The sequence below is a fragment of the Silurus aristotelis genome (genome assembly GCF_946808225.1).
Source record: "Silurus aristotelis genome assembly, chromosome: 1".
NCBI classification, from domain to species: Eukaryota; Metazoa; Chordata; class Actinopteri; order Siluriformes; family Siluridae; genus Silurus; species Silurus aristotelis.
Genome location: NC_139574.1, coordinates 17,051,990 through 17,076,426, shown reverse-complemented (window position 1 = coordinate 17,076,426; position 24,437 = coordinate 17,051,990). Strand labels below are relative to the sequence as shown.

The 24,437-nt window shown below is 36.9% G+C and overlaps 1 protein-coding gene across 1 annotated transcript in view; it reads right to left on the bottom strand.

Moving 5' to 3' along the window:
- Positions 1 to 10,730: 10,730 nt before the first annotated feature.
- Positions 10,731 to 24,437, bottom strand: part of trmt11 (tRNA methyltransferase 11 homolog) — a 20,988-nt gene continuing 7,281 nt past the window's right edge. The window contains exons 10-13 of the mRNA XM_083542528.1: positions 21,433 to 21,505; positions 20,296 to 20,430; positions 16,953 to 17,073; positions 10,731 to 14,107 (exon numbers count right to left, since the gene is read on the bottom strand). Coding sequence (XP_083398654.1) covers positions 13,955 to 14,107; positions 16,953 to 17,073; positions 20,296 to 20,430; positions 21,433 to 21,505 — 482 coding nt within the window. The 3' untranslated portion in view covers positions 10,731 to 13,954. The remainder of the gene's footprint in view (positions 14,108 to 16,952; positions 17,074 to 20,295; positions 20,431 to 21,432; positions 21,506 to 24,437) is intronic.

The window sequence follows — 24,437 nt, the reverse complement described above, 5'->3', positions numbered from 1 at the left end:
CCTTATACAACATTACATTTCTATCAATCCTGATCTTATCTCATTCTATAGCTTAAGATGTCAATATCTTTTGCTCATAAGATCTTTCTACAAAGGTCTTACACTGGTGTGGGAGGTCCACACAACTTTATGTAGGACAAGAGGAGAGAAAACAGAGCTGTTAGTGATGTGTTTAAATCAACATGGCTACTAAATCCCCCCTATCAGTAATTTGTTGTCTGACCCATGACTGGGTGGTGAAACTAAGCAGATCTAAACCGTTTGTCATGGTCAAAGTGCTACTGAGCAAGACATTACAGATTCCAAGGCTACATAACACTGTATAACATTTGCAGCCTGGTCGGTTATTGTTATTTTGTCTGAGTAGCAGCACCAGCTAATACTGTCTGGCACTGAAATATAAATAAAGAGCATGGACATTCCAGGATCATCTTTAAAAATAGGTGGCGGGTTTCATCATTCCTTAAAAAAATGTATTGATAAAATTTAAAAAATTTAGCCTAAGCCCATAAGATCTGGATCAAGTCTGTAGGCTATTATTGTATCTTGTATAATGTATCAATTACACCTGACATCATACCCAACAGTGGCGGGCCGTGCATTTGGTACCTTAGCCTTCAGTGGGGGCGTACCCGACTTAATCCACTTCTTAATACCACCACCATTACGTTGCAATTATAGAAACCATCAATACAACACAAAAATGCGATATAACAACACATGGCATTACAGAGAGAGAGGCATTTCACATATTGGAGTCAATACCATTTAACTAAAGCAAGAAACCCAGTTAAGACAACTCCAAAACTCTACACTACCACCGCAACTGTGAATCCTACATCATCTGGAGCAGTTCAGAATCGATAATTGTCTAATAACATGAACATTATGAACATAACATTAAAACTGTGAATAAAATACAACCTACTCACCAGAGATGCAGACTCATAATTTGCACCGCTCCTCAGAGGCTGTAATCCAGTGGTACCGCTTGTATTCACTGGTCTGGAAGTGGCGACCAAACCCTTTCCCGGGCTGAGACAAGCTAGATAGCTTCGGGTTTGGCCGACCTCTCCTCACAATGTCTAGCTTTTCTTCAAAATAGATTTTTTTAGTATGTCCGAGACCAAATCAATTACTCTTCCTCCATGGGCATAAAATAGACTATCTCAGATGTATTAAAGTGTGCAGAGCAAGGTAAAAAGGCCAGCAGTACAGACTTTGCAGGCCCTGGGCAGATTAGATTGACATGGCAGCACATTGAAGCTGAAATCTGATTGGACGACAAATCTAACATCCACATACACGTACTGGAAGCAGTGCAGCCAAGAGAAATGCTACAAAATGAAGAGAATAAAGTGTTGGGAATAAATTAATACAATTTCATGGAACAGATATTAGAATTTAGGTTGTAAATGTAGGTCAGTGCTTATGATAGTGTTTAGGCCAGCAGAGAAGACTTTGCTGGCCCTGACCACCCACCACTGATATCCAAAAAAGTGAATAAATAGACAAACATAAACACTCAGTAGCACATAGCACTTTTATATAACACCAATCAAAAGTAATAAACATGGCTCTTAATACACCACCAGTCCCAATAACTATGAAATGTCGCATTCTTGTGCACAGAAATTAAAAGAGGAAATTCTTGGAGTGTTGCCTGCCTGGAGAGTGCTTGTATACTCATGAGGGGAAGGCAACCTTGGGGATTAGGCTAGTGTTGGTTCCGCCAGGTGGCATGGAGACAGATAGAGATTGTCATGTTGCCAGAAGTCATTTAGAGGTGAAAGCTGCTGGCTGAGAGGGCAGGCAGAAAAATGGGACTCGAACTTCACATGGAAAAGACACCAGTGAAGGTGAGGGTCATAAAGGTTGCAGGTTGCAGAAGAGACTTATGAGTGATGAACAGCACAGAAGCCAGATTAATGTGGTTATTATTTGCAGATGGAAATATGATAGGAGGATTCAGGCTTCTGATGGAGGCACACTGGTTGAGTCACAAAGGGAAGAGTATAGACCATAGGAGGTTATATATGTAACATTTTAATTTCAAGGATAATCAGTAGTCACTATGTATGAAGACTATATGAAATTCAAAGCCTAAGGACACCACCAGTACTTTGTACCAATTCTGTTGTTATGGTGTCTGTTCAAAAAGCTAGATATGAATACAAATGAATATTTCATGCCACTGGATGGCTGGCAGGTGCAGGGGCTATTCTGTTTCAGAATCGGTCCTCTATGACCCTACTAAAGAGGGACAGAACCCTTCAGCAGTATTTGCCCTGACAATAAGCCCTTGCCATCCAAAATTGTGTGTGTGTGTGTGTGTGTGTGTGTGTGTGTCTGTCTGCCTGTTTCTGTGACACACTCACACACACACACACACACACACACACACACACACACACACACACACACACACACACACACACACACACACACACACACCTGTATGTGTGGTTGTTAAGGAATTACCTCATGCAGAGTTGCTCTTGTTTCTCCTGCATGATGACCTTGCACTGACCTGGAAGAGTATCTTTTTCACCTGTCTACACTGGAATACAACCTTCATCTTGATTCAAACCATATCATTCACTGTCTTATAAATAATGCTTTTGTTAATTCACCACCTTTTGAATAGTTGGTTGCATTAGACAGATTTACCTGTGGCTTTATTAATTTGCATCATTATTTCTGCAATGACCATTTATCTGCAGCTTGTTGGTTTCATCCATTCATTTACAAATCTATTTTGTTAGGTTGTTTTTTATGGTGATGGATTGAATAATAATATGCTACTTATTTAGCCTGGGCTCTTTTCTCATTATAAACATAGTTAAACACAGCACAGCATTAAATATTTGCTAAGCTTGTATCGTGTGAAATGAATAGTCAGTTGCATTACAGGTAAAACAAAACAAAAAAAAAAAAAAAAAAAAAAAGTTTTTGAGGTGTTTCAAATAAACTGCAATGGAACGAAGAAGATTGGTCAGATGAGTGGCAAGGCTAGAAGGTGAACCTTATGGTTCAATGGCATATAGGCACTAAGTAATTGAGGCATGAAGCAGAATGGCCTTCACCCCAAACTGAACAAGAGGCATTGTAACCAGAGCACCAAGGAACACATTACCTCAAAGACTTTGTAGAGGCTGACTTGTGCACGCAGGACCGAAAAAGTGGGGATCATAAGCATCTATGGATCTAGTGATGGAGATGTCTTGGGTATAGTTGGCCTTTTTGGATCTTCAAAGGGCACAGGTGAGAGCAGCATTGTGCTCTCTGGCTTCTCACGTTACCCTTTCAACTCCCAGAGGACGAAGGACATCAAAGAGGAAGCTTAAAAAGCCTGTCACTGCTTTCCTGCACATACCTCTGCAAACTGCTGCTTTGCTCTCCTTTAGTAAGGCCCACAGCTATAAGGCAATGGTCTCTAACTGTTTTCTCTCAGACCAAACAATTGAGAACTTCTAAAGGCCTCTTAAATTTGTCTGGTGATGGATGTATTAGAAATCTCTATGGACCTACGGGTCTACACCACTTCTATTCAGTGCAATGAAATCTGTTCCACTGCACCAGGTTCTATGCTCAGTTTGAAACTATCTAGCCATTTTCTCTTTAAACCTGTCAGTCATAAGGCATTATTATTACAGCAACAAGATATTTATCTGGAAATTTGAAGATCGTTTGATTCTCCCCACATTTCTCATGCTTATATTCCTCGCATGGACTCTTGCAATTGACACAGGATGAACTTTTAATGCTCATTGGCAAGCAACTGATACTGCTGGCTAGAAAAGAACTTAAATATAAACATAGTAAATTTCCATAATATCAATCAAGTGGGATTTTTTTTTTCTAAATATTGGTTCTGACTCAGATGTTCCAAAAATGTAGTATGGCATTCATGCATGTACAGGCCAAAGAAATATCAGATCAGAAAACTCAACTTGCTTATAATTTAAGTGATTTCTTTTTGTTGCTATTTGGAGGGGAATAAAACAGATGTGTCCAGTATTGTTAGAATGAAGAATAACAGTCCAGGTCCTATAAACTGCCATTTACAGACCACCTGGTGTAGTTTTGAGTGAAGAATTACCCGACTGATTCCAAAAGCAAAAAGCAAGTAGCTGAATTCTGCAAAGCTTCATGGCATTGCACAATTGCATATTTTTTACCTGCTTGATTCTGCATTATATTAATCATACTGTGGAACAGTGATTTAAAAATGCTGTATCCACATCAGTATAAAGCATTAAATAGAACATAAAATACTAAATGTATCCAAAATCCCTGTAAAATACCATAAACAGTATAACTGCTGGACTTAGTCTTGCATTTGATCTACATCTTTTCAACATTTCAGGTAGCACTATAAAAGCATTAAGCATGCCTTACTGAATTGCAACATCTGGTTTCTTTTAAAAGAACAGAAGCTTGAACCTGTCTGACCAACATACAAAAAAAAAAAACAGGTGATGCACCATATCTAAAGAGCGCAAGGTTTGTCCTCAGCTTGAAATTCTAATTATGTAAGAGTTCATGAACAACCGAAAGAGTAGCAGGGGGGCTCTAATGGTGACAATATAAGCAGAAATTGGTTTCACTGTAGCATAATAAAGTTATCATTTAAAATAAATTCACTGTTATTTCATATTTTTTAACATAATTAATTAAATCAATCAAGTTAAGGCTCAATTTGATAAAATGATGGATTACAGGATTAAAAAATCTATAGATTAAATTTAGGGCAAACAAAATATGAAATAAATAGATTGAGTATATCTCTGCCTGAAATATTGTGCAGTGTCTATTTAATTCATAGCTTATGATTAATTGTATTTCTTTATCCTGAATTAATAATCATTTGATACATTGCATGACGAACGCACATATTCATTCATATTAGTTAAAAAGTGGTTCTTTTGTTATTTAATAGATTACTGTTATGTCCAAAATAATGCATGATGTTCTTTTTTTTCCTGGACCAATGGAACAAATCACAGCCAACATTCTGTAGTTTATGAGATACTAACAAACAAAACCAAATGTTTATGCACATTAAGATAAGGTACTTTTCTTTAAAAATGTACTTTGACTGTTACATCACAGAGACAATGGAACAATATTAGCACTTCTTATTCAAAATTATTCACGTCTAATTAAAAGGCAACTTAACACAAAAGAAAAAAGACAACATCAAAACAAAGAAAGTCAAATTACTATCTCAAATAACATCATAAGCAAATGTATATAATTTCTGTGTGTATTATGGATAGAAATAAACAAACAAAAATAAATAAATCGAAATGTAAAAACAAATGATGTGGTATTTTGCTTGCTGTTTTCTGCTTTAGGTTCTGCGTAGGAATTTCCATTCCTACAAGAACCTACTGTAACCAAAATATAATGCAGGAAAACCCTGCGACTCTTTATTGTGGTATTTGTGATTGCCCTTCTCTGATCTATTAGAACAGAGGCCCTCAAAATTCACTGCACTGTACAGTTTCAAAATGTTCCTGCTTCAAGCACATCTGATTCAACTCATAAATGCTGCAATAATTAGATAAAGAGCTGGATCAGGTGTTTTGGAAGAAACAGAACTTGGAAACAATCCATGCATTAAAATTCCAAGACTGGAGTTGACAAGCTATAAGAGTAAAAACAAACTACCAGATTTTACAGTGTAGATAGCATACAGATGCAGACCTGGTAATGAGGGTCTGATGTGCCATCAGCTGCAAAGCACCATATGTACTTGGTGAGGCTCCAGGCACCATCTTTTTATGGTTCCATTTGGGAGAAAGTGATGAGGTGTAAAGTGTCTCATAAACTACTCACTAAATCAGGTAAGGGTCTTTTTCAGATCTCTGCAAAACCTCTGGGCGAACTGCAAGTAAAATAGTTCCACTTTCCACTGATGTTTAATGGATCTTGCCTTCCAATGCAACATCCTGAAGGCATAAATCATGCAGGAAATTTTTATCTATTACTACAGACCAAGGAGACTGTTGAAAGAATGGGGGTATTAGTTTGATGATTGCCCGCTTCAAGGATTTTATAAACTCATACATCTTCTGATTACCATTGACAGACAACTCCTGAAACCTTTTTCTCAGTTTCCTGTTTATTATTTTCATTTGATTTAAGAGAACCCCTGGGTAACTTATAAATTACAGCCACCAACATGGGAATAATTTATCTTCCACTGCAATCAATACAACAAAAAAAACCTCTTTTGCCACCAAAATGGCAGGGCCACAGCAAAACCCTACGAATAAGAAGGGTTTTTTTTGAGGGAAGTCAGATTTGTAAGCTCCAAAAGAAAAGGGCATTGCAGGAAGTCAACACCAATAAAGTTGTACAGTTGAATAGTTTTCAAAAGAAGTAAAGATAAAAAAGACTCCTACACTATGGCACCCAGACAGAATAATTGGGAATTGCCTGCTGTGATATGTGAGACATTGATTCTATCACCCTAGTCATAGAATCCAAACTGCAATCCATGATTTTCCAACATTACATATAATTCTGCATAGTTTTATTTTATATTATTTTTCTTTGGTATGATTTTCCTACAGGTTTCCTTAAGAAAAGTAATGCTAGTGCTTGGACAGATATGCTATGATGGACAAATGCAAGGTAAGATGAAAATAAAACTGTTAATTGGTTATAAAAACTTTTGAAAACATTGGAACAATAGTATGTAATATAATATCTTATTTATAATTGCTGCTTCATTAGACCAGAAGCACAAAAGAATAAATATGATATCGGAAAGCGCCCTCTTTCTTTGCGCCAAGACTACAGTTCATCCATATCACATCGTCAATACTGAATGAGAAGGCACAAACAAAATAGAGCCTTTGGTGTAATGTATGTTAACAAGGAATTATTTACTCTACTGACTTTTTATTTATTTATTTATTTATTTTTTTAGATATTTATCAGACACCATTGTATATAATCACGAATATGCACAATCCATATTACTGGCATTGTTGTGCAATGCTGAGCAGATATCTAAAAATAAAAAATTTTCATTTGTACATTATTTCTTTTCCATTTAGTGCAAAGAGTGCATTTTATTTAAAATAAACAAACAAATACATTCAGTTAAAAATTATATATATATATATATATATATAATTTATTATTATTATTATTTTTTTTTTTCCTGCAAAACCTAAAAAAAAAAAAAAGGTTGGTATTTTGATGTTAGACAGAATGTTTTAGAAGTTCATTCAGCCAAAGGCAGACAATCCTGGAAGTTCAACAAAGTTTTGAAGACTCAGCTACTTCAAGGACAACTTGAAAACTTCAGCTTAAAAAAAAAAAAAAAAAAAGAATCAATGCCAGACCGCTGCATTCAGAATCCAAAGTGACTCCATCCCTGGTTGTCTTTTCATATAAATACACTACTACATTTCTGAACTAGCTGAACTTATCCAGTAGTTAGGTACAAAATATACTTAGTACATTTAGTACCAGTGTTAAATGATCTACATTTAGTGGTTAAGAAAAAAGACAATTCGGAGAACAAAGCACAAAAAAATTTATTGGCAGTTGTTGCTGTGGTTTATAGAATAGCTTGTGTTACAACATTTTTCTCCTAAGGTTTGAGGATAAAAACATGAGGCTGCATATAAGACATTGCCAAGCCCTGCCAGACCAAACAAAAAAACCCACGTTCAGTGGTAATGGGTTATTTATTTTTCCTTTCTTTGTTTGTCAACTTGAGAGAGATGTCCTTACAAATAAAAATGAAATGGGTTCAAGGGTGAGCTATGTGCCAAAACAAACTCAAATCAGACTAACTGGAAAAATGAAAATGTGGAAAGAAATCATTAACCTAAATCTTTAAACATAGAAAAAAATTTAAATCACCAGCCAAACCAAAAGACTACTGTTCAATATATTGTGCATTAATATTAGATACCCTGTAATTAACTCTAACATTTACAGCTTTTGACAGACAATTTATGTTTGTATTTTTGTAGATTTATATTTGATATACTTCTTTATGTGGATTTAATAGTGATGTGCCAGATTGTGGGAATTTCATTTATTATTTGGTAAAGGTTTTACAGAGGAAAACAGTACCTGATCTTAAATTTAGGATTTGATGAAGATTGAAATGTAGCGAAGCTCCAGTAACTCTTTCTTCTGTGGGTGACAAACAGGTGGTATTCTGTCTTAGACCGAGCATATTTACAGAGCATATTTACCAACACACATGTCCCTACCTCAATAAGGGTGTGGAGCTGTGAGAGAGAAAACAACATCTCAGCAGCGTATGTATTTCCTGGCCTCGGCTAACGCATGCCCTCATTGTGAATGCATTCCACCATGCAAGGCAGCCGTGAGAGCAAAGTTTGGCAGCTATGCCTCCACACACACACACACACACACACACACACACACACACACACACACACACACACACACACACACACACACACACAGAACCAGTGCACCCTCCCCATGTGCACTCAGACACATCACTGAAATTCAAACTCAACGACCCTCAAAGCAAACACTTCAGAAGCAGAACAGCTTACCTCAAAAGATATCATTTCTCAAGTTCATATAGGATTGAATTTATAATAGATTTAAAGTGTAACTGAACTACCATGGATGGTAACATAAAGCCTCTTCCATCAATTAGTGAGGAAGTTATAAACATTATTGCTTAAATAGTTTGGCTGATCTCACACATTTAAATCTAATAAATCCATGTGAGCTCAGGATTACTGTCAAAATAAAGAATGTCAGATAATATTAAGAGCATTGACCCTTATTCTGAGACCACATCTGCTTGCATAAAAGAGCTTTATAGCCCTGTATAAGATATGCATATATCAAAATGACAGCACTAAATACATTTAGCCTAATGGAATATATCAAACTGTTATCCTATTCATAATAGCTGGTAATGAACAGAGTGACTTAGATTTGCAACATTAATCTTCTTGTTTTTGTTTTAAAACATATGACTATGGAGACAATAGGAATTTTTAAGTTGTAAGTGGATCACCTTTTACCCAATTGGTAAAAAAAAACAAAAAAAAAAACAAATTATTTCTTATAAAATCTAACTGTAAGGTGTTTTTTTAATTATGTTATTTCTTTTCCATCTAATACTGGACTGGTTTGTGAAGTTATAGTTTTTTTAACCTGTAAAACTTTCAGGATGTATTGACACGTTTAGCTATTTATCCGATCATTTCGGTTAATAATTAATTGCAATAGAATTTACATGACTTATGAAGTTTAAATGAACTGAATAAGATCCAGAGAGTTTGAAGACTTAAGTGAGCTTTAGGTGCGTGGTGTGTTGAAAACAGATCCTCTGTGTACTAAGAAAACCTTGTTGTATAATGGTATTGTAATTAGGCCAGGATAGCGGAAGCAGACTGCAAGTTGTAGGACAGGCCGGTCATTGACACTGTTCATTTCCAGATCACTGACCTGTCCACATCCATATCAAATGTCTTCTGTTCTATATCTTAAGGATTCCAGGCTTTGTTCCTTTCATTTGTTGAGGGAAGTGTGGGCCAGCCTGGACAACATTAAAGAAAATAATGGGATTGACACAATCATTTGGTAGACACTTACACTAACCTCAACAGAATGTACCATTGAGATTAGTGATAACCACACTTGAAACTATTGCTATAACCAAGAATCAAAGTATAATGTCCCAATAATATAATATCAAAATACACAATAAGACACTATAGCTCAATGAATTATTTCAAGAATTTCCTCCAGTTGAGTTGTTACACACCTTATCTTATCTAATTCTAGAGATTTCATCTGTCCAGCATTGCCCAAAATTATTCTACAACCCTGATCCAATTTTGTTTCCTTCCTTCCAACATACCTGAACCAAGATCAATTAATAAAAAAAATAAAATAAAAAAAGACCCTGTGCTTTGGGCCCAAATACTTCAGACCATTTAGGAGTAGAGAATTGTGTGAGCAAGGGCTGGTTTGTAAAGCACTGGCCTAAGTACAGTACAGAATAAACAGCAGACTGTGCTCATCTAGTTTTGTTAACCACAGGTGACCTTTAAAGTAACAACCAGAATAAAGTTGCAACTTTCTGTCGCAGTCCTCGTTATATCCTTTTCTTTTTAAATTCCATGCTAAGAGAAATAGTATCAACTCTATACAACATGTTGATCTTGATCAGGCAAGCACCTCTGTTGGAGAGACAAGGTTTTCTTTGGACCGAAACAATGCACAACAGGCAGTCCAGAGGCTCTCACACATCTGGTGTTAGTCTTTGTGCACAGAGGCATATGTTTACATTGAATTTAGCTGAAATCCTCCCTCAGCTCCAATCAATCAAAACCAGTAAATGAGGAACTTTATCAGATCGGCACTGCGCCACTCAATTGGCCTTTGCTTCATGCTGACCACCCTGCGTCTCTGAGGGAGTGATGACTATATCAGTCTGGCCCTAGATATTGCCATTGAACCATTCCAAAAATCTGACTCAGCATTTCATGGAGCTTTTTCACATAAAAAAGAAGGCAGTGACAGTAAGGAGACTTGTTCACAAAATATAGTAGCAAATTATGTTTTTTTTTAAATAAATTTGTTCAATCAAGCCCAACAAATTGTCATACCTGAGAAGAAAGCGAGAGCAATATAAATATATTTTATATACACTGTATACAATAAACAACGAGCATATTAAGAATAACAGTAGAGAGTCATCAAAGCAATCAGTGACATTTTTATACATATTACACTAAATCCTACATGAAATGAAACCTAAAATGGGGGGAAACAAAAATGGTGGATCTTTTCCTAGACCTGGTCTTAGTTGTTACATGGTGGCAAATTTCCATGATGAGGAATAGGGGAAAAAAACAACACGCTGGGACTACACATCTGTTCCTCTGTACGGACTGTTTGTTTACTTGGGTCGAAGTAAAGGAGAGAAGGGGGAGTCCTCATGGCTTATCCCGGGAAGCCAGAACGGGAACTTGAAACTATACACACTGGAAAAAAAATAGCATCAAGTGACTGCCTGTCTTTTGGAGAGCGTATTCAAAGCAATGGCTCATTGATAAACATTTGTGGAAGCACAAAGCACCACAAATCGTGGTGGAGAATTCTGAGGTGGATAACTGCAAGGCCACTTGTAAACTGTGGTTGGGAAAAAAACAAAAGCTGCTGACAAACTGTGAAGAATATAGACCAAGAGGGTGGCTATTTGGTCTCGTCTTGGCTATTTGTTCTCTTCTTTCCCTAAACATATTGTGGAGTGTGTGGGTGAACGAGAAGCATTTGTTTTTGCTACCATCTGTGTCTAATAAAGCAGTCTCCACTGGCCTCCTGAGTTTGCTAAAGGAGCATGTGCATGTTGTTTTTGCTGGTTATTAGTTTTATTGGCTGTCCATGAGCATCCAATTAAAGCTTCACAGCTCATTTAGAAACAAAAGGAAGGTATGCAGATTAACGTCAATTAGGAAATTTTAAGCACATATGACAGTGAAAGCCAAGAACCAAATGAAATTGGAAGTAAACATATGTAACCCTTTTTTTCTAAAAACAGCATTTAAATTTTGTAAATGTAACATGTGTTTAACTCACAATGACCTAAAATGTCCTATTTGAGCATTATTTACATTTAAGGCATTCAGCAGACGCCCTTATCCAGAGCAAAGTTTAAAAAAAAAAAAAAAAAAAAAAAAAGTGCTGTGAGTCTCTTATCAATGAATAAATCAACACTGGTTCTCTAGATTACAAACTTAAGATACCATCAGCCTACAACTCAGAGGATTTCTTTTTTTAAAACAGACAAAGCAAACCAGTAAAAGTGCTAGTTTCACTCGTCCCTCGAACATAGCCAGATAAATTAGCATTCAAGTTTATAGATATACAAATTCCCTCCAAAACGTAAAGGCACTATGAATATTCCTTCAGCAAATGTACAGTTAGTTGACAATAGGGTGGTCATGGTTAGACTATGGTTAGGTGACTGGCCATAAATTAAATGATACATACAGAATGTCCAGTGTGGTTTGGTTGGTGTGGAATCACTCCCCAAATAACATATTCAACTAGTATTTTAAAGTGAGTATCGTGTACACTGTATGAACAAAAGTTTTATTAAATATGTAGATTTACTTTGCTGTACTAATAAACTGTCGTCTTCTTGCAAGGCTTTCCACAAGAGTTTGGAGAGTAGCTGTGGTGATTTGTGCTCATTCAACCACTAGTGTATTAGTGAGGAGGCCTGGGGCATGTCAACTCCCCTGTTCATATTGAAGGTGTCCAGTGGGGTTAAGGTCAAAGCTCCTGTGCAGCCCACCTGATATCCTCCATTTCAACCTTGGAGAATCATGTCTTTGCGAGCTTGTTTTGTGCACAAAGACATTGTTATAAAAATATTGCAAAATGTACTCCAACCTTCCAACTCAACCCTCAACTGCTCAGATGTATGAATTAGATCATTCTAAGTTGCTCTGTATAAGTTCATCTGCCAAACGCCTTAAATGTAAACCGAGTTTCCTTCATTTTCATTTTGTCTAATGCACTATACATTTGTTAACTCTTACCACGAACTGAAGTTCCTACATAACACCAATTAGAGATCATATTATACTGGCAAATCAGATTGTGTTATTGCTATCTGTTCAAGATACTAAAGTGGCAACTGAAACACTGAAGGCTTTATTCTGTACATTAACCCAAGCATTACATTTGGATTACCTGCTATAAAAGACATTAGATGATCTCTGTATGTGTGAGATATCAGAGAAATATTAATTTGTTTCACTTAATGCCGAGAGGTTATCTGGGGTACACACATAAAACCTATATTTATGTACATATATAGCACCTTTTCTGCCACTTCTGCACTTTTTCTAGCACTTTGTTTGCTCCCATTAGCGGTCACTAAAGGATATCATTAGTCTGCACAATTGAATTCGCACAGGTTTTATGCTGGATGCCCTTCTTGCTTCAAACCCTCCCATTTTATTAAGGCTTGGGACCGACACTGAAAGTACATAATCTGTACAACCCATTCTCAGTGGCTGTGCTGGTTCTCTGCCCAGGAACTGAACCTTGGCCAGAGCATTTAGAGATCAGGTAGCTGCTAGATCATCAGAGAACATGCACATGTAACAAATAGTGTCAAGTGTTCATGGTCAAACATTTTAACCCTCACTCTTGCCAAGCATACACACTGCTGTTTCTGAAGATAAGAAATCTAAAACCAACATTTGACTATGACGCCAACCAAGATGAGCGAAACCTTACAACTAACAAATGATAACAATGAAAACAAGAAGAAAAATTTCACACAAGACTCTGTGGCAGTTGGAATGTACTATCTGTAACGTAAGCCCATGCGAAATGACTTCTACCTGAAGACAATCTTTGCAGAAACACTTGGATGTGCAACATTTTGATTTATATTATTTGATTTATGTCCAACCAAAGAAGAACAATTGCTTTCCTTAATGTTCATGGATCAAATTTATGTTGAACATAAGTCTCCCAGATGATATTCTTGGAGTTACATTCAAGAGCGATTCATTAATCAGCTATCTTAACTAAGTTCATACAACAGGAAGCAGCAGTCCATCATCCTCCCACAATGTACAGTAGGTGAAACTGCCTCTACATCATTGCTGCAGTTGCTACGTGAGAGGGATTATTGCAATCCCTTTCACACTTTATCTAAATACACGGTGATAATGCAGTAATAAATCACATTAGATCTCTTTGGACTTGCTTTCATCTGAGGTGAGATATAAAAGAGGACTCATCAAAAAATCTGGAAAAAAAAAGGAAAGAGGCATGCTTTTTTAATTCAAATCACATTTTAAAGTAATGTATGTTTTAAAGAAGTAGTAAAAATGTAATTACAAAAAAATTAAAATATGTAGCATAAACATGCTTATATAAAAAAAAATCTTCAATTTCATCCATCGTTCTCCTTAGTTTGATGCGGTTCTTTTCCATTGCCTTTTCCATTCTTTTTGGTGATGCCGCTGAAGTACTTTTCCCTGAAGGAGTTATGGCCTTGGTACGGGCTGAAGCGTGGGTCTGCTAACTGTGCGAGCGCATCTGACTTCTGCAAGAAAACAGAGGTATATTAATACAACAGTATAATTATTTTTTCATAGTTGGGTATTTAATACTACTATTAGGCTATGATGTTTTGCCATAATGTTTGCCTTGCTGTCCAAGCAACACTTCTGCCTGTATATCAGAAAAATGTTCCACATGTAGGAGTTGTATCCCCCAGTAAATCCCTTAACTGCACAGACTATATAAAAATGAACAAAAAAATATGTAAAATAATTAATAAATAAATAAAATACAAAGGACACAAAAGAAGGTTTCCACTAGGCCTAAGGAGCCACTATTTGTTTCCAACATAAGATTAGGTTGTTCCAAACACCACTGCAGTCTAGTGTGTCACTATAATTGCTTTTCATTTAATAATTAAGACGCCAAAAGAGTACTCAAGTCTGTCAATTGAGAAAGTGTTTTAATTGATTAACTAGCGCACTAGCACTACACCATTTACATTTATCAGCCCAAGCAATTGACACTGTTTTGTTTGTGTAGCCCATAAGCTCACAGCGTAACATGTAATGACAGAAAACTATTGAGCTCCTCAGTTTTTCCTGCATGAACTTGGGGCCAGGTTGTTAGCAGGGACTATTGATGGAGACCAGGAGGAAAACACATAACGAGGTGCCAGAGACATGAAGAACTGGAAGGGAAGTGACTAATCCACCACTTTGCATCATCAGTGCCACCTTCCACTATTTCCATCCCTTTTACACATCGTTTCTGCCAGTCAGGGCTTACCCCAATAGCAAAAATCTCAGAGTTAAAGTGGAGCAATAAAGAGGAGAAAGAGAGTTACTGTGTGGAAAAGACAGAAATAGAGCCTACATTGGGGCCTGGGTGTTGTTTGACAAACGCACACAAAGAAGTTCTATGATTTCTCAAACATCTTGACAGCATGTTATATATCTGCCAATGCTAGAAGATGGATACAGTTTCCATTTCTCAGTTACCTGTGCCTCTTTATATACCAGGAACGCTCGAAGGTTTTTGCATAAATCATAATCTGACACTACTAACACTACTAAATCGAAAAATATTTTCATTATCATCATCATCATCATCATCATCATCATCATTAATAATAAGAATAATGATAATAATGACAACAGCTGTGTTTATGACATATGGCATATATGTGAAGGTCAAATCACGATAAAGTTTGACTTAAAATTCAACACGTGTCTAAATTGTGCTAAAAAACACTACTCATCAGCACTTTAGCGCAACAGCTCAACAGCATTCAGAAGCTTTCTGCACATTTACCCACAAGGCTTAAATATGTAAAGAAATGAACAGGAGATGCTGGGCTAGGATACGTCATCGTTTTTTGTTTAATTCTTGCTAATCCTTTTACCATTCATATGCTGTTAAGACCACAAGGGACACTGCCTACAATTTCACTTATTGCATTAAAATTCTTCGTTCTTATCCAGTACCTTGTAGTGTCTAGCAAAAACCCTGTTAGGGAGGAGAGTACAGTATGAACAAAAACATACTAAAGAGAAAAAAAAAATTTCTTTCGATGAAGAGTTATTCTTCATCGAAAGAATAACTCTTCATCGAAAGAAGAGTTATTCTTCTTGCAAAGACAGGCAGTGACTCAGCTGTTTGGACAGCCAGAAAACTTTCATTTCACCACCTGGGTTTCAGAACTGAGAAAAGTCTTGAAGCATGTCTTCTTTGTACTCTTAAGGAGTGGTGCATCCAACTAAGCATTGCTTGAGGCAAGTGGCACTGAGCAGGATGTGATAAGTGCTTTTTTGTAGGTGAGTGCCGGTCCGTTGTCGCTATGTTTTAATGTTGCCTTTTAAACATTTCCGGTTGACTTGAGCTGATGTCGTTTTGCCGATGTGAACGCTTCATTAGCCCCAAAGCCTCCACAGCCACGATTTCCATGCCATGATATCGATAGCTATCTATTTAAAGGTAAATTACAGTGTGGGTGAGCTGATAAAACAAAAATAAATAAATAAATAAATAAAGAAACACAGTTATGTTTACTATGTGATTATGAGTGTAATTTATTGTTTTATTTGCAGGTAAATGTCAAATGAACTGCACTAGATATCAAATAAATATTAAAATATAAATTCCCATAACGCTGTTCCAGCTGCACAAAGAATAGCATTGGTGACGGCATGACTTCACATTATCTAAGCATTTTTTTTATATTAGGAAGTGAGGATCTAAGACTAATTTGTGAAATAATACTCGAGACATGAATTGGCAAATAAAACATTTTAAAATGGTCAAATTTCACAAAGTTAATTCAGTACCACTGTTTCACTGGTATTCAAAACGAATAAATTACAGCCGTCTAAACTTACATAAAAAATAACACGAGCCATGCAAACAAAATATTTAATCTGAAGAAACCCTGAGCAAAAAAACAAAACAAATAAAGTTTCTTGCAGAGAACTGCAATCGTGATCACATGAAAGCAAACCGGCTCTCCTGAAAATGAGGAGGTTAAACAGCAGCAACACTTTGAGCTATGAAACATGAAAAGTTTGATGTTCCAGGTTTGATGTGCAAGCAACCTGAGACACATGCCAGTCTTCCCAGATAAAATACTGCTCCTTTCTGTGTGACTGATTCATGCAGGCCTTCATGGGAACAATTTGGCGTTTTGAAGTGAAACCGTTGTCAAATTCAAAGATGAATTATTCTCCGTCCGACGTGTGATTGAGACATTAAAGTGTAGTATAAAAAAAAAGTGCGTCAACCACAGCCAGATGGTGAGGTTTTCACTGAGTGTAAGCACTACTCTTAACCAACACATTGTAAACATGACCGCTCCAAAAATATAAACTCAAATGAAGCACACACACACAAACCTCTGGCTCCTTAGTCTTCTCCATAGTAATGAGCCTTCGGGATGTGTGGCTGGACAGAGTCTGCTCACAGTTGCTAATGAGTGTGAGGCAGGGGTGAAATGGCACCATCTCTTCACAATACCTGTGGCACATGTGAAACATATAGACAGTCATCACTCTATGTTCAGACTATTTATGTTCTATGTACACTCCTGGGCACAAAAAATGAATAAATTAACCAACAAATGAAGCTTTAATCGATGCTGACAACAATCCATAGGTCCTAAAATTAGCATGAATGAAACAAATGTTCTCGACACCTACTGTGCCACCATTTGCTGGTTTACCTTCGTTGCAGTAAAGGTAAAAGCTAAAACCAGAGGAATTCACTTATAAATTCCTACTGTATGCAAAAGTAAAATCATGATAATGATTCCTTTTACCTTCTGTAAAAAACTGCCTAAAACGTTTATCCACTTGCTCTAAATGTTGTTCCCAGAACAGATCTATTCCATACTAAGTTACCTTTTTTATCTGCTTAATTCTTGCTACTTTCCTGACCAATGATTTGTTGCCAAGACCATTAAAATCTTAACATTCTGTAATTTTGGGCTTGTCCTATTTATTTAATTTTATTTTTCCCATGAGTGTACATTAGACACAATTAGTGTGTACAATTTGTGCCAATTTACTGAATGAAATGGAAAAACTGAGCTTTTTTTTTTTTGACTGCATTTAGCAGTTAGCTTACTTGGCTTGCTAAAGAAGCTAGTATTAATCCTAGCACATCACATATTTATCAAACAGGCAAATTAAAACATGTATTTTTAACTAAATATATATAGAACTATAAGAAGTAAAAGGAAACCACTGGACAGTGCACAGCTACAAGTGACCACAGTAGCAGTCTCTAAATACCCACAAGAGACAAACAGCACAAGTGAGTTGTTTATTTTTGCAAGAACAAAAACAAACAGAAAAACCCTTTCCAATTGTGTTTTAGTGTACATTTCATGATGTCTTTCTTTCCCCCTCTCAGTGGCCCCTACCCCAGAGAGTGTTTATACGGCCCACTGAAACATATACATACAACCTCCATGCAGAGGTTTACATGGTGCTCCTGCTGTCACCTAGGAGAAATATTAAACATGGCTTCTTTCTGGGAAAACACTCTCTAGAGACCCGGGTTATAGAAATCACCTGACAGCTCATCTTCAGAATATAGAGTTGTGAGTCAGAATGGATTGATGTCACCGCTGCTGCTGGATGCTTTAATAACACTGATTAAGTCAGAACTCATGTGGATTACATTCAGTTGGCTTTAAGACTTGTGATGCCTGTGCTGTTTAAAGAGCCAGTCATATTTTACCTGAGCCAATCTTTGTTAGGATTAAGCAGCAAAGACCAAGACAACAGTGAAAAGCTTTGACACGATATACGAGCTTGCATGGTTTTGCTTTGTGTTACTGTGAGCGGCTTACGGGACTTTGTCTACAGGACAACTGCTACAAAACATGGTCACCGTTTCTTTTGAATCAGTAAGAAACGACGTGTATAATCCAACTAAATTAGATACGTTTACTGATGCCGTCTTCCTCAATAACTAAAAGATGTAATAAGATTTACCAAAGTAGTGTAAATACTCGGAAAATAGTAGACGTTCAAGATCCAGGGAATTGGCACCATTAAATAATGCGATGAGGTAAAAAGACACTTTCACAATAATGTCTGAAAATCTAAATTTTCTCTGTGTTCTGCAAACTGACAAGACAACAGAAAAAAAAACAAAAAAAACAAGCTTATCAGCTTGCAAGTTAATCAGAAGCTGATGTTAATATATTTTTTTTCTCTCTCTGGAGGAAAATGTTTCAGATAGTCATGCATATTCTGTACAATGCTGTCAGCAAATAATGCTGGAACATTACAACGGTTCTGACATTAATAAAGTCGAAAAGCAACCGAGCTCAAGAAGCTGCAGTGTGTGTGTTAATGCATGGCGGAGAGTCTGTGCTCCATCTGCACTGAGGTGTTTAAACTGCTGTCGGAGTTGAGGACCAAAGCTTTGTGTTCCTTAAGGGAAAGTCCACTGTTTCCAAAACTGACTGTGGGCTTCCCAGTGGCACTCCAGCACCAACATTCTGTAGCAAACACCATTCTTAAGGCATTTTTGTTTATGAACAACAGTTACCCTAGACACTGTCAAGAATCACAAGTCTAAGTAAGAACCACTAATTCTTCTCCTCTCCTTATCGGATTAGTTTTAATATAAGGGTGTGATTTTGGCACAGCAAAAATTCAACTTTAGATAAAGGGCCAGTTAGTAACTTTGGCAGATGTGCATTAAAACGAACCATAAACTAGAAGGCCATAACGGTAATGCATCAGAGCTTTCTGACTCAACCGATAACATGATTGACCGAAAAGCCAAAACACTTCAATGTTCTGATTGGCTGGATATTGGCGGTACAAAGTTTGTTGTGCCATAGAAAATGGAATTATTCCTCCAACCAAACGAATGCATCTGCACTGAATACTACCAACCTAAATTATGCGATTCCACTTTTAAAAGACAATTATTCTGCGCTGTAAAACCAGACATAAAAATCCAGCTGCATGCATGACAGGAACTTGGCCTCGTGTGAGGTCTGTGTGGTCACGGCTCTCACTTAAATCCCTTTATATCTGTCATCAGAGCCTCGCACATTCAGGTCAATCGAAACAGGACACCCATATCATCCCTAAATTAGAGCACGACTCTGTTTAATCTGCACATGCTTTACAATGGATCAACCCTGACTCGACTCCATGAATGTCACCCGGGTCACACTTTTGTTATTATAACTCGTCAGACAGTAAGAGTTCAGCTTGAGACATCTTTTAGCATAAACAGACCACGTACAGTATATACAAGCATAATATATTACTGTCTGAGTCAACAAGTCTGAAGAAAAGACTTTCCAACAAAGAGGTAAAAAACACTTTTGATGGCAGCTTGCATGTCAGATGAGGTAAGTGCTGACTGTAAAACAGATCACCCTCCTCCTCCTCAGCTTTGCTCATCAGCCCTGTAATCAGTGGCCGAGTGGACATGGCTATGTGTAGTCAGCATCCGCAAGAGAGGACTGGAATGTCCCTTATTCCCACCTGCTCCACAGGCAACAGGCCTCAGCATGTCAGAGTGAGCGAGTTTATAATTATCATGCAAGTTACAAGCTCTCACAAAGCAACAGACTGCCCCCTAGTGAAACAACTGCAATTAAACTGAAGGTTTATACTACTAATGTTTATACTGATTTATACTGATGCCCAGTTCAACTTTGACCACTGCTAAACAGACAAGTGACGTAAAATAACAATGACTTACTCTGGTCTGTAAACTGGTAGCCAGTATACCAGGCGTCCACCCATGACCAAATGATGAGCTGCAAAACGTAGGAGGTCCGCAAAAATATCACTTAAATGATATTCCATAGACACAGGGACGTGACTCTCTCCAGCACTGCACGACAAAAAAGCACTACGTTATACACAGGAATTCATTTACACAACATCTTCTATACATAAAGTCAATAAAATAAGGACGTTAGAAATGAATATAACAAAATCAAAACCAAAATAAAAAAAGACCAGTTTCTTAGTTGTTGGTATTTTTTTTTCTGTGGTGTGTTTTATTGTATTGCTGTGGAAAAAAGACATAATAAATGATGCCACATGTCACTGAATTCATTCCGCACATAATTCGACATCTAACTGCAGTATTTTTTTCCTGCCTAAAATATTTCTCCTGTGGGTTTTCTTGACATTTCATGCAACAAAAATAATTACCCGCTGAAGTTAACTGGAGAAAAACAGTACAGATAAATGCCTTTTTCATTGTCTACTTTGGCAAAACATTTCACGTTTTTGAAATAGTTTTTTTTTTTTTTTGCTTGAAATTCCTTGGATGGAAACAAAAACAAAACAAAACAAAACAAAAAAAAATGCAAGGCAGGTTTCGCAAGACGCTGATAAATACTATTACTTTAATGAGCTTGGTAAATATCTAAATGCATGTTTTCCTTGATACATGGTGCATGAAACCTAGGGAATGGGTCCAGCACTAGGTTTAACAAAGCGCTATAAAACAGACTGTAAATTCTTTACATGTGACTATTTTGTCGGAAGCATTTTAAAAGTATTAGGGCCATTTTCAAAGAAAATCCACAATACCTAAAATGTTGAGTTTAAATATCGACTGTATTTGATTTACGGCCGAATTGATGTTAATTATTTGGAGCAAAATGAATTGAAGCATAATAGACTTTTATGGACTTATGGAATAGTTTATGGAATAGTTTTGCATTCAAGCACCCATTAGTGAACAGTTGATCGCCTTAAATCGTAGAACTATAATTAAATTAAAATATATATTTGTAATGTACATATTCCTCTAAAGCTGCTTTGTGACAATGTCCATTGATTAAAACTCGATATAAATAAATTTGAACCGAACTGAACTTACAAGTTCTCAGGAGGAGTTGTGACCTCTTTGTGAGAACCCGTCTTTCTTGTCGATTCACGAATTCCATAAGGAGCTGCCAATGAGGCAAAACAGAAGGAATTATTATATAGTGCAGAAAACAGTATAAAGAGAGAGTATATCATATGATTGAAACACAAATATGAATACAACAAATAAGCAAATAAATAGAACAAGTTTTTATATACAGGTGCATCTCAATAAATTAGAATATCATTAAAATGCTGATTTATTTTAGTAATTCAATACAAAAAGTGAAACTTGTATATGATATAGATTCATCACACACAGACTGATGTATTTCAAGGTTTTTTTTTTTTTTTTTTTTTGATGATTTTGGCTCACAAATAACAAAAACCCACCAATTCACTATCTTAAAAACTTCAAATACTTCATAAGGTTAATAAAAAAAATATTTTTAGTAAATTGTTGGTCTTCTGGAAAATATGTTCATTTACAATGCATGTACTCAATACTTGGTATGGGCTCCTTTTGCTTTAATTACTGCCTCAATTCAGTGTGGCAAGGAGGTGGTCAGTCTGTGGCACTGCTGAGGTGGTATGGAAGCCCAGGTTTTTCTGACAGTGGCCTTCAGCTCATTTGCATTTTTTAGTGTCTTGTTTCTCATTTTCCTCTTGATAATACCACATAGATTCTCTAGGGGGTTCAGGTCTAAGGAGTTTGCTGGCCAGTCAAGCACACCAACACCATGGTCACTTATCCAACTTTTGGTGCTTTTGAAAGTGTGGGCAGGTGCCAAATCCTGCTGGAAAATTAAATCACCATCTCCATAAAGCTGGTCAGCAGAGGGACGCATGAAGTGCTCTAAAACCTCCTGGTAGACGGCTGTGCTGACCATGGACTTGATAAAACACAGTGGACCAACACCAGCAGATGACACGACTTCTCAAACCACTCAAAACACTCAAGCATCTTGGATTCTGTGCCTCTCTCCTTCTTCCTCCAGACTCTGGAACCTTGATTTCCAAATGAAATGCAAAATTTTCTTTCCTTTCATCTGAAAAGACAACTTTGGCCCACTGAGCAACAGTACAATTCTTTTTGTCCTTTGCCCACGTAGGACACCTCTTATATTGTGTCTCTGGATCAGGAGTTGCTTGACACAAGGAATACGTCAGTTGTAGCCCTTGAATACATCTGTGCGTGGTGGCTCTTGAAGCTCTGACTCAAGCTGCAGTCCACTTTTTGTGAATCTTCCTACATTCTTGAATTCTTCTTTCACCTTTTCTTCCACATTTTTTCCTTCCATCAAACTTTCCATTGATGTGCTTGGATACAGCGCTCTGTGAACAGGCAGATTCTATAGCAATGACCTTTTGTGTCCTCCATGTGCAGGGTGTCAATTATCGTCTTCTGGACAACTGTCAAGTCAGCAGTCTTCCCCTATGATTGTGTAGCCTGAACCAGACTGAGACACCATTTAAAGGCTCAGGAAACCTTTGTATGTGTTTGGATTTAAGGAGCTGATTAGAGTGCGACACCACGAGTCTCCAATATTGAACTTTTTCACAATTTTCTGAGATACTGAATTGTGGGTTTTCATTAGCTGTAAACAATAATCATCAAAATTAAAGAAATAAATAAACACATTTGAAATATATCAGTCTGTGTGTGATGAATCTGTATAATATACGAGTTTCACTTTTTGTATTGAAATAAATCAACTTTTTAATTATATTCTCATTTATTGATATGCACCTGTATAACCTCTGCATGAATAAATCGTAATGGAGAAACAAAGAAAGTCTCTGTCTCCAGTGTTCATATGCTTTATAACATTCATTCATTCATTCATTTTCTCCCGCTTATCCGTAATTCGGGTCGCGGGGGCAGCAGTCTAAGCAGACCCCCGCCTTCGACTGCTGCCCAATCCTCACAGCACCGTCCCTTACGGTCCCTCCTGCAGGTGGTGAGCCCACGGGAAGGTGGCCCCACGTCACGGACCTTGATATTTCCCTCGTAAGGGACTTTATAACATACCAATCAAATTCATTATCTGCTGACATAAAGCTTAATGCTATTTTCTGTACATAAGAACTGCTATGTAATCACATAGACCATCCTGTGCTTATTCCAGGGTATTCATTTTATTCCTCTATTCTTTTTATTTGATTTATATTATGATATATAATATATCTTTTTACACACTTAGAACTGTTAAATCGGCGATCTACCATGACTGCAAATAGACTAAAAGACTTAACATATCCTCTGTGTACTGGTGTAACCTTTTTTTTATACCAAAAAACTCAAAACAGCTACAAGAAACCGCAGCAAATCATATCCACACATCCGTTCCCCTTTAGGAAATACTTGGCAGCTGATTTCTTCTGAAAATAACCACCTCAGAAATATTTTTATCACATTCCTTTAAACCTATAAATTATTATAAAATATGACAAAGCAAACCTATTATAAAACTCTTGACCTGTCAATATTTCCAGATGTTTCATTGCATCCTTGTTGTTCTGAACACCATTTGGCACTTTGTTCTATGACATATGTTTAAGGAAAAACACTAATGATTTATATTCTACTGCAATTATAAAATTCTCACTATCTTTTGTCACCTAGACAAAAGCCTAGACCTTGCCCCCTCTCCTCTGGCTTATACTATAGGAATCGACAATAAAATTCAAGCCACTGACAGATGAAGTAAATAACACTGATTATCCTGTTACACAAGCACCTTTCACGGGGTGAGATACTGCAAGTGAACAGTCATTTCCATTGATGTTTTGAAAGCAGGAAAAATGAGCCAAAGTAATTGCAAGGCCAGATTGAGATGGCTTGATGGGTCAGAGCATTTCCCATAAATTCAGGTCTTTCAGGGTGTTTCTCTGGTATACAGTGTTTAGTACCAACTCTAGTGGTCCAAGGTGGGACAACAAAATGAACCAGAGACAGAATCATAGTTGCCCAAGGCTCATGAACATGTGTGAGGAACAAAGGCTATCCCACAGACG